This window comes from Eptatretus burgeri, unplaced genomic scaffold (genome assembly GCF_056783735.1).
Source record: "Eptatretus burgeri isolate ZD-2024b unplaced genomic scaffold, Ebu_testis_v1 Ebu_testis_scaffold_3178, whole genome shotgun sequence".
NCBI lineage: Eukaryota > Metazoa > Chordata > Myxini > Myxiniformes > Myxinidae > Eptatretus > Eptatretus burgeri.
The window spans coordinates 83,446-94,957 of record NW_028225126.1 but is presented as its reverse complement, the minus strand read 5'-3'; the positions used below and the strand labels follow the sequence as shown (position 1 = coordinate 94,957).

The following is an 11,512-nucleotide window of genomic DNA, read 5'->3' as shown; positions in this document are numbered from 1 at the left end:
AAAAGGGGGAACGCTCATTGAGCTGAATGAACTTGCTTATACAACCCTCGAACGGATCGACCGGGACCCAATCAGCAATTTGTAAATGTTCTCCAAAACTGACCGAAAGAAAAGATTTTTTTTTAAACGAATGCAGTCGAACTAAAACGCAGTGTTAATGTCGAGTCTATAATTTAGAATTTTGTTTTACTTCAAAGTTTGAAAAGGGGGAACGCTAGTTCCGCTGAATAAACTTGTTTATACAACCCTCGAACGGATCGACCGGGACCCAATCAGCAATTTGTTGAAATGTAAGATCTGTAAACAAAGGACAATGACCCAAACATTTGTCCTTCACTTGTCTATTGTTTACCTCCTCCAGCGAAGGTGGACAGAGGTTATGTTTTCATCACTGTTTGTTCTGACGAACAATTGAAAATCTTCATCATGTCGGTCCGTCTCATTCGTTTGTTACGTCACAGTGTTGCTGACGGAGCGGTTACCCGTTAACACCAGTCGGCGCAGACTGGACATCTCTCGCACCATCTCACTGAGAGTGCCACCGCCTGCCCGCACACGCTCACACCAGCCAAGGTCCAGGTCCTGTGTGGAACAGTTTAAGTGTGGAACAATTAAATCACCATAAGTATTGTGTGCAGTTTTTAACTTAATCCAAGTCCTGGATTGTATAATTAAAGAGACAAAATTCCACCAGAATGTTTCCGAAAAAATATAACTTGACAAAATAACAAGCCCAACAAAACTGTTCAGTATTCTTAGTTATTAACACACTGGAAGGAAGAAAAAAAGGGGATTTAAAACGATGAGGAAGGGGAAGGGAAGGGGGTGTGATGAGAGGAGGAGAGTTGTTTGTTGAAAGTCACAAGATAAATGCTGCGTAAACTCGAAGACTCTCGGTGGAGCGCGTACCTCCGCCATGCTGTTCAGTTTACGTTTTGTATCCCACTGAGAGGCTTCATATGGATTCGGAGCTGGATTAAAATTTAATCGGCTTCTTCTTGTCACCGAACCAACTCATTCACCAAGTTTCGTCCGAATCCGTCCATAACTTTTTGAGATATCCTGCTCCACGTCGCTTTAGGTCCGATCTCTCAACGGTGAAGAATCACTCAAAAACTTCTCGGATCCAGAACCGGATGTGGATCTTCACCAAAATCTAATAATTTCGTCGGTGTCACATATCACAAGCTCTCCACCAATTTTCATCCGAATCTGTCCACAAGTTTTTTGAGATATTTTGGTCATCAACAAGCAAACAGACAAGCCGGTCGGTGGCGATGGGTCGCCGAGCATGGAGACTGTAAGATATATAGAGGAAAATGGATGTCATATAGCGGATAGGGAATCACCTAAAGATTATGCATTTCAAATCTCATCCAGTTCTATCTTCTGATAACTACTCGGTATCCATTTGAATGAAAAGTACCGAAAATGCGGTTTGAAACCGGAGATCCCCAAAGTTCGAGGGGGCGCTGTAGGTGAACAAAGATCTAAATCGAAAATCCGGCTTGAGCGTTTGTGCACAATGTATTCCAGACGATTAGTGTGAATTTAGTGAAGAACTATAACTGTCAGCACTGTTGACATCAAATTTAATGAATAAGATATAAGGTTCGCTTGAGTGACCCAGCAGTATTGGCGGTGGAGGTTTTGCACTCTCCCGAGTGCTCCCCCTCGAGTTCCATCTGCGTTAGACTTTCAATCCACTTGCCTGGGGGGGGGGGCAGAGGAAGTGGAGTGGGGGGGTCTCAATTTCACATTGCCATAAAAAATCAAGATTTACTTACAATGGTTTTATTAATGACAAATCTGCGAGAGAGTAAAACGAACATAAACTTCGTAAAGACCTCACATCGATCTGCGTTCGGTACAGGACGAGGCGTTGTAGCCTCTGCAAGGACGAGAGCTGCTTGAATTCTCTGGGTGGTATTCAGTCACATGACGACAGGTCCAGGTCACGAAGGTTTGGGCAGAGCTTGATTACAGATTCCAAGGACTTGTTTGTGATCCAACGGCAGTTCACCAGCTCCAGGTGCAGGAGGTGCTCAGACCACTCACCCAGGAACCTGAAATAGTACCGCAGGAAGACATTGGGATGGTGTTATAAACAAAGCAGTGAGAGACAAGACGAACTTCAAAACCAACTTTAACATCGACACACGTTTGGTACAATGCAGGGCGTTGTAGCTTCTGCAAGGATGAAGGCTGCCCCCCCCTCTCCCGAGTTATCTGGGGGATAAAGGATAAAGCCGTTTCAAGAGTTCAACATGATCTTCCTCATTCACCGAAGCAGCAGGTATGACAGGTGTAGCTCACAGGATTGGTACGCAATTATAATTCAAGATAACAAGAGCAAGCCCAAGACCAAATTCAGATTATCCTCTACTTTTCGTTGAGGTTGTCCCGTACGACACGTATTTTGTCCCGTACGACACGTATTTTGTCCCGTACGACACGTATTTTGTCCCGTACGACACCATTTCAGTTTTTAGCCGCGTCTCGCAAAGCGAACGTGGCTCGAAGAGAGCTCCTCATTTTTCTTCTTCTTCTTGTTGTTCTTCTTCTTGTGGTGAAGACAAAACCTTTAAGACTCGGCTCTTTTATATACAGGATCCGAATCTCCTTAAATATTAAACACCTGTACACATCCTCGCATTGAGGGTGCCTTTTGAGAGCGTCTATCATGAACTTTTAAATATATTCGGACATTTGTTTTAAAGTTTCGAAAAGTTCACGTTACTATTTAAAGATTATTCCATTTAATGTGTTGTAATTTCGTAAATACACGATTTTCTCATCATGAACGAGGAGCCACCATGACGGGTCTCGCTATTGGCTCCATCAAGGCACGTGACGAAATATCGGAAGTTGTTGTTGTTATTGCCTTCAGGACGCGGCTCTTGGACACATTTGTCCTTGTTTGTTTAAGTTATGATAGTTTGAAGACTTCAACAAATGCCGAATTAAACATTTCCACGCTCTTTCATGTGTCTTGTGATATCTTCAAACAAAATGACTGATCGGAGCATTGTCCAGGTACAAAGTTCGATGTTATTCACAGATGTGCAAGTGAGGAACTTCATTCAATTAATTAATTTTGTTTACCCGGTAAACAAAAACAGTTTTTGTTTAATTTTATGAGACGAGTATCTGATTAATTTTAATACTCTTGGCAACATTTTAAAGTTTGTTTCAATTATTTTTTTCCAAGGTCAACTCAAGAGATTTTCAGCTGAACTTGTTGACAAGAAAAGTGTCTTCTCGGTGTCTCGAACGACACTCCACTTGTTTATTTATTTATTTGCAAATTTCATCTCAAACGTGATGATTCAGTGATTGATTACCGGATTATATCAGCTTCACAGATACGGTGTTTCATCGGATACTTGGACCACAACTCCACAAGGCCTGAGTCCACAGCTCAATGTAGGAGAACCCAAAATGCACAACTTGAAGCATTTCAAACATAAATTCCTGGCTTTGCCATTGGCTTGTACAAAGGCTTCGTCTCCAACTAACAGGGTAAAGGAACGGGACTGGGAGCGAGTGTGTCTTGTGTGGGTAAAAACCCCAATTCTTTATTCAAACTGCACAGAGGATCCACGGCACTTACTGTCCGTGGAATCCACACTTAGTACGAAGGAAAGTGAACTGGATGTAACAAACAAAAAACTTTTGGAGATTATGATCAGGCCTTGCTGTTCATGTGGGGAAACCCAAAGGGACATGTTCATCGATGGGAGGACACGCCGGCAAATCGCTCCGCACGCTCAGGGTGGCCATCGGTCGGTGGGGATGCGAGGAAACGACCTCCTGTATTGGCGATTCAAGCTGTTCTTTGGGTCTGCTGTCAATTCAAAATGACTTGAGAACACTAAATGCAAAAAATTCACAAAACATTCAACCGAACCGGTCAAATTGAAAACGCAGGAGAATCCTCAAGGTCTGCAGGTGGAGCCGCAGGAGAAGAGGCGTTGACGAGGAAATCGTTGCGTTCGCTGGCTCCAGAAATGGTGCAGAGATGACCTTTATCACCGAGACATCAAGTGAAAGCTCGAAACCTTGAGGATGGTGAAAACGCGATGGTGAGAACGTTTTTACGCAATGACGAGGTCACCAAGAAGGTTCCCTGCGGTGCCAAGAGGTCTGTCGGAGGGTCCGGTGGGCATAGCCGAAGCAGCTAACGGGTCGTACGTTACACTTCTGTCCCAATTGCAATGCTCCAAAGGATGCAAATCCTTCAGCCCCTGACGTTTGGGAGGGCGACTGGGAGATGGTCACGTGGAGGGTGAGATTTCCGTTCTCGGTAAACAGACGCGCAGTACTCAAGTCGATGGAGAAACAGTTCTTGTTGAGAATCGCTGCGTCAATGCCTTCTTGAACGGGGCTCGGCGTGGCATCCCAGGTGAGACGACGGCGATGACCGACGAGTTTGACGTGGTACATGAAGCGCTCGGCCTGCTTGCGTGTCCCGATGAGTATCACGATGGCGAAAAACTGATCACGGCCATTGGATTCCCCTTGCTTCTTCAGGACGAGCAGGAAATGGAAGCCAAAGCAAACCTGCATGATGACCCAGTCCTGGGCGTCACTGAGTTCGATTTTTTTCAAAACTATTCGTGTTTCCTCCTCCTCTAATTCCGTAATGAACTTGTGCTCGTCTCGCAGATGCGGCACCATGGCCTCGAGCCGACCCTGCCACCTGCAGGAGATACTCGGACAGGGGCAAGGGTACGGGTGGAATTCACACAGGTCTTCGTGGTCCGGCTTGTCGGTGTACGGAATCCTCACTCGACAGCCCGAGAAAGCGTACCTGCACGGAAAGTGCACGACTTCCGCCATTTTTTCCCGGGACAGGTTACGGCCACCGCTCATCGGACCCCAGCAAATGGGGCAGCAGGTGAATTTTGACCGGCACGTGAGGCAAACCATGTGACCGTCCATGCACTTTATGATGGGCGGCACAAGGTACTCAGGGCACAAGGAGCACCGGAAGAAGTTGAGCAGGTGTTTGTTCATCCGTGACATGTTCCAGCCTCGATGGAAACGTTGCGCTGGAAGTGACCGAGATACACCGTTGGAAAACCCCAGTCCATGCAGCCCACTCATTCCTGTAAACAGGTGTATCAAGTTAGAGGAGGAGCAGGGTAATTGTACTCCACCGCCGGAGGGGCGATGACGTATGACGTCATGCAGTGTCTGACGTCATAATCGCCAATCTCGATGACGTTTATGCAATGTAAAACAGAATAATGAACTAAAAATAAATCATCCAATCATCATCATCATCTTGGATTCAGGGAAAGTTTGATACAAAGTGCAAGAGTCACAGTGCTCATCGTATACTGTCCGCACTGGGTCGGCACAACAAGACAGGCTCAGAATGACTGAAGATATCACGTTCGTGCTCCTTTATTACTCCCTCGACACTCCTTCCACCTTTATAAAGAGTATTTCCATTACTAACCGACCTGTCACTGCTACATACCTCGTCTGTGTCTTTCAAAGGGATCTCAATCGAGTCACGCATGGCCCTCTCGTGACGAGACAGGAAGTGACGTCACCGCATTGAGAAGCGGGGAAAAAATAATTATTTTAAAATTTGTGTTCGTGAGCTGCACACGCTTTCAAACAGCTTGTTTTTCATAAGCAAGGACAAATGTGTCCAAGAGCAGCGTCCTAAAGGTTTTGTGGGCTAAAAAAATACAAAAAAACAACAACAACAACTTCCGATATTTCGTCACGTGCCTTGATTAAGCCAATAGCGAGACCCGTTATACTGTATTTACGAAATATCGTGTACTTACGAAATAAATAATGTATTTACGAAATTACAATATATTAAATGGAATAATATTTAAATAGTAACGTGAACTTTTCGAAACTTTAAAGCAAATGTCCGAATATATTTAAAAGTTCATGATAGACGCTCTCAAAAGGCACCCTTAATGTGAGGATGTGTACAAGTGTTTAGTATTTAAGGAGATCCGGATCATGTTTATAAAGGAGCCGAGTCCTAATATAAAGGTTTTGTCTTCACAAGAAGAAGAACAAGAACAACAACACCGAGCTCTCTTTGAGCAGCGTTCGCTACGCGAGACGCTGCTAAAAATTAAATAAAATACGAAGAACACTTTAACCAGCCGAGGTGGTGTAATCGTCAGAGGGGACTCTCTGCGTCCTGGGAGGTCAGGCAAAGAGTGAGACCCCAACGGTCTTCGTCGGGGGATCCGCAGCATCAGATAAGTCTGCAAGCAAGAATGGACGCTTGATCTTTCTCCATTGATCTTTGACCCTTGAGTTTCACGTCCATCTTCCTGATTCGTAGATCCTCATTCAGCTTTCCACCCAATCCCCTTCATCTAATGACCGAAGACTACCTGGAACCCACTCACAGAACCCACACTTGACCCTTGATCTTGGATCTAGTCCCTTTGATCTTTGTCCCTGACATTACTTGTTGTTTTTATCATATAGCGATGATTATAAAAGAAGCGATTCATTCACTTACTTGATAATTCTCCCCCCATCTCCATACTTCTTTTTCTTCCTCTTTTCCTTCTTCGTTCTGCTCGAAAGGTCAACTTTGTAAATGAACTAGCAAGTTTCATATTTGATTTTAAAAAATCCATTATTTAATCTTGTCCGCCATTGTGGACACACACCATCCTTCACATCGACTCGTATTCTGTGATGAGGACTGACTCATTCACCCAAACACCTTGTTCGAGTAGAGTGTTTCCTTATTTACATTCACACAGGTGAGCAAGGTAGCAATTCACACGAGGTCGTTTCGGATGACTTTCGAGGGATTCAAAAGCACAATGTTTCGGCCAAAGGTTGAGAGTGGCCTGACAAAGGTTCGAGCCTCACATTGTGGTCATTGTGCCTGTTTGTAAAATGAGGATTCGTATTTCCCAAATTATGGAGTTTTTATTTGTTTCTTCAATGCGGGAGAATATATGATCAAATTGGCCTGCCTCATTCATTTCCTGGGATTCCCTGCCTCATTCATTTCCTGGGATTCCCTGCCTCATTCATTTCCTGGGATTCCCTGCCTCATTCATTTCTTTGGATTCACAGCCTCATTCATTTCCTGGGATTCCTGCCTCTTTCATTTCCTGGGATTCCCTGCCTCATTCATTTCCTGGGATTCCCTGCCTCATTCATTTCTTTGGATTCACAGCCTCATTCATTTCCTGGGATTCCTGCCTCTTTCATTTCCTGGGATTCCTGCCTCTTTAATTTCCTGGGATTCCCTGCCTTTTATTTCCTGGGATTCCCTGCCTCTTTCATTTCCTGGGGTTCCCTGCCTCATTCATTTCCTTGGATTCACAGCCTCATTCATTTCCTGGGATTCCCTGCCTCTTTCACTTCCTGGGATTCCGTGCCTCTTTCATTTCCTGGGATTCCCTGCCTCGTTAATTTCTGAGGAAATCACCAACGGTTCCACGGAGGTGCAGTTTGTCAAGGATTCCAAAATAAAATATTTTTCCGAATTACCTTACGAGGGTGGCTTGAACAAATAGATTGTCTGGGATTTCATTGTTCACTTGATACCTGACGTGCAGCCATGAACTTAACCACGGAATTGTTTTATTATACCCCAAAAGTTACATCCCACTGAGAAACTTCAAGGTTTTTATTTATTCATTAAACATAAAACAATAAATTATAAATCATAAATAAAACAATAAATTATAAATAAAAAAAATTTATGAATCACAAAAATAAATTGTTTTTTCTTCCCAACAAACAAAGTTGTTCAATCAGTGCCAAGTTGATTTAGAGAACGAACAACACAAGCAACAACAACAAAATTGGAACCATCTTATAACTGAATAAACAATACATTCCCTGTGTGACCCCAGTGTGATTCCCAGTGTGATTTAAGTTCGCTTGTTCCAAGTATGACATTTCTTTTTTCTATTTTAAGGATCCTTGTTCCAATTCAAGTGCTTCCTTCTTCAGGTTCAGGGCAATCTTTTTCACGTGCAGCCGTTCTTTCTCCTCTAAAAGTCTCCTCTCAGTCTCTCTGAGCTCAACCACACATTTTGTCGCTTTGTTCAGGATCATTGCTTCAGGAACATGACTGATTCCAACAAGCTCATCCAAATTATTTTTCAACTCTGTAAAGTTGTGCTTCAGCTTCTTCCTCCGGACCTTCTCCCTCAATGCTTCTTTGCTTTTCCACTCACAGCACTCACAGCGACACGACTCTGGAAGAGAACTAGTGCCGGAACGGCAACTACATACTCGTACTTTTCTTTTGCGTTTCATTCCGACAGCAGATTTCGTTGATGCAGCCGTATTTGTACAGCTTGTTGACGGTGTTTCATCACGACCGTCCGCTCGGCCATACTTGTCTGGAAGACAATGAAAATGTTATTGACAACTCTCACAATGTAACACCAACTGATCTCTTCTGTGGTTATGTGGGTTTCTCTCTCTCTCTAAAAAGAATAAATAATTCAGTGAAGACCTTTTTTAATCCACACATCACATTTAACACCGATACACGTAAAATGGCACGAAATGGACGATTCATGTCACAACCACAGAAAGAGACCCAATGAACGATCGGTGTCGCAAACACAGGGAGAGACCTCAGGGAGAGAACGAATGAACGATCTATGTCACAACCAAAGGCAACACCAAAGAGAGAGATCTAATGAGTGATCCGTGACAACCAAAGGCCATACCTTAATGAGAGACCAATCCTGTAATATCAATCACTTAACCCTCAATAGGTAACCTGGGGTTTTGAGGATCCCAAGCCAAACATTTTTTTTCTAATTTTATTTATTTATAAAAACATATTTCTTCGAAAAAAAATTAATAAAAAATAGTTATTACCCTCGCCAAATGAGAGGGTATTGCGTTTGGGTCTGTTTGTCTGTTTGGCCACATCGAACTTTTCTGTTTTTCTCTGCAACCGCTTGTCAGATTGAGACGAAATTCTCACCATATGTGCGACTACTCGTGTAGAATGTTTTAATCATAATTATGACGTCATAGGTCACGTGGTGTGGCAACCATGTTGTTTTTTTTTAAACCTTCAAAAATCTTATCCAGAATGGCTGGACAGATCAAGGGGAAACTTCACACAAATGTTGCCCAAGCCAGAGACATACAAGTTTGTTCAGGAATAATTGATAGGTCACATGGCTTGGCAGCCATATTGGATTGAGTAAAAAGATTAAATAATGTTTTCTCTGGAACCGCTTAATTACTCGACATGAAACTTCATATTTATGATCGAGTGGTGATGTGGAATACATATTTTAAATTTAAACTTGATCAGGCGCATGGTCTGGCAGCCAGAATTGTTTACTTTTTTGAAACGGGTGATTTTTTTTTTGATTTTTTATTATTGGTTCATGAAAAAGTAAGTGACCACGATATTCGTTATTGGTGTGTGTCTGTCTGTCCCGAGCATAGCTCCGTGGGTTTTGATCCGATCCTGACAAAAAATTTTGGTGGGAGGTTTATATCATGATCTAGTTGTGTTTTCCTGAGAATGGGTGGGGTGCGCCCATTATGGGCGGAGCCACGCCCAAAAAACGTGTTTTTAGGGGGTAACCGATTTCAATTTGCATCTTCTCCGAGGGGGTTTGTCGAATTTGGCAGTGGTTTCGGTATTTCGTTAGCCCAATGGCACCTGCATAGCCCCACAGAGCTTGATTTTCCATTTTCGTCCCAAGGTCAAGGTCACAAGGTCACGAACTTAGAAAATTGTGAATTTTAACATAAATATCCATCTTCTCCGAGGAGGTTTGTCGAATCTGGCAGGGGTTTCGGTATTTGGTTCGCCTAATGGCACCTGCATAGCCCCACAGAGCTCGATTTTTCATTTTTGTCCCAAGGTCAAGGTCACAAGGTTACGAACTTAGAAAATTGCGAATTTTGACATCAAAATCCATCTTCTCCGAGGGGGCTTGTTGAATCTGGCAGAGGTTTCGGTATTTGGTTAGCTTTGGTTTCGGTATTTAGGTTACCAATGACACCTGCATAGCCCCACGGAGCTCGATTTTTCATTTTTGTCCCAAGGTCAAAAGGTCACGAACTGAGAAAATTGAGAATTTTGACATAAAAATCATACGACCGCCCAAACTTTGAGAGCTCGGATGACAATATTTTTTATGCATAATCTTGAGGTCATTCCCCACCTAAAGTCTTGAAACCATTTTGCTCTATCTCGAACACCTTGCCCGTGGCGCCCCCTTCAAGTTTGTTTTACGCTGATTTCATCAAAGTATGGATAATCCGAGGAGTGCGAAATGCCATATAGCCTATATGACGTTATATTGTTCCTGGAATGTTCCATTGGAAATTTTGCACCAAAGGTCATAATCCTTGACCTTTGACCTTTAAAGTTCACAAAGGTTGAATTTTCAAAGTTGTGGGAATCGAACCGGGGTTTCGACCTTCTTCGACGAACTAACTCCAATAAGCTATAGCACGTATCCTGTTTCCTTATTTTCATGTCCACAACATTGTTTTGTGACCTTTAAAGGTTATGCAAAGGTCAAATTTTGAAAGGTGTTGAACGAAACCGGGTTTTCGACATTTTGCAGCTAATAACCTGTCACTCGTACCACATCATGTTGATCATTTTTATAACTTGGTCAAAAATTATCACATTGTCTCATCCTTGACTTCTGAAACAATCTACATCTTCAAATACCACTCGTGAACCATTGTCGTCTTCAGACTTGTCCTATTATAAATTCAATTGAGTAATAATAATAACAAAAAACGTCACGGATCAGGATCAGGTGTCCGATCAAAGCAAGGTTGCATCAAAGCGGGATGTCTTGGTACCTGGTCATCACTGCCAGCAGTTATAAAGTGGAAATTCTCATTATATCTCTTAGTAATTATGTAACACACCAGTAAATAAACACTATACAATTTACACCACACAAAAGCAGTCCTGGCGAGGGTCTGCAATTTCTGATTGCTCTTTTTCTTGTTCATAGTATCGGAACAGTTTTTTTTGTGTACACTGTCGAGGCTCATATGAGAGCTAAAAGCTGTTTGGTACTTCAGAAATTTAATATTCAAGAAAAGAAACACGACATATTAACCAAAGATTTTTGGGCTGTACTTCTCAAGGTTGAATCACAGCAAGAGAACTGGGAAGTGAGAGAGAGCATGCAAATATAAGCTTGTCTTTGTAATGTTGACACTGATTGATTCATCAGTTATGACATCAATGGTAATCTGAGCCCCCATTAATTAGCTCACAGTCATCAGTATCTCTGGCTCTGATTGGCTAGAGTGGGATCACAGGTGTCAAAATGAGGGAAAAAACATTTAACTCCTCATGTGATATTAGGTCGTTATTGGTGGAACTTTTTGCCATCTTCCAAATTTGCTTTTGGTGGGAAGCGTGGGAATTTACAATGGCGTGCCATCGACTTCACACTGTCAATACTGCCTTGAGGACTGTAAAACACAAATCGCCTTCATAATACTTCCAAAAACCATGCAATACATTGATATATAC

The 11,512-nt window shown here is 42.8% G+C and overlaps 2 protein-coding genes across 7 annotated transcripts in view; both read right to left on the bottom strand.

Annotated features, from left to right (window-relative positions):
* Nucleotides 1–589: 589 nt before the first annotated feature.
* Nucleotides 590–11,512, bottom strand: part of LOC147006417 (uncharacterized) — a 32,923-nt gene continuing 22,000 nt past the window's right edge. For 4 of the 5 annotated variants that reach the window (XM_085868860.1, XM_085868858.1, XM_085868859.1 and 1 more), the window contains one exon: nt 7,628–8,366. In XM_085868860.1, the coding sequence (XP_085724986.1) occupies nt 7,927–8,366 (440 nt within the window). In that variant the 3' untranslated portion in view covers nt 7,628–7,926. Of the gene's footprint in view, nt 1,712–1,847; nt 2,067–7,627; nt 8,367–11,512 lie in introns of those variants that run through there. The other variant, XR_015054855.1, reaches the window with a different exon arrangement.
* On the bottom strand, nt 3,265–5,558 carry LOC147006419 (E3 ubiquitin-protein ligase Siah1-like). 2 transcript variants are annotated; one of them, XM_085868857.1, is made up of 2 exons: nt 5,489–5,558; nt 3,265–5,111 (listed from the first exon to the last, which is right to left on the bottom strand). In XM_085868857.1, the coding sequence occupies exon 2, from the start codon at nt 5,107–5,109 to the stop codon at nt 4,114–4,116; it is 996 nt and encodes a 331-aa protein (XP_085724983.1). In that variant the 5' UTR covers nt 5,110–5,111; nt 5,489–5,558; the 3' UTR covers nt 3,265–4,113. The 2 variants fall into 2 exon arrangements, with proteins under 2 accessions (XP_085724983.1, XP_085724981.1); XM_085868855.1 differs by having other exon boundaries at nt 3,266–5,111; nt 5,331–5,546.

Coding starts and splice junctions, on each gene's coding strand:
- LOC147006419 (XM_085868857.1), bottom strand. CDS start 5,109: ATGAGTGGGCTGCATGGACTGGGGTTTTCCAACGGTGTATCTCGGTCA.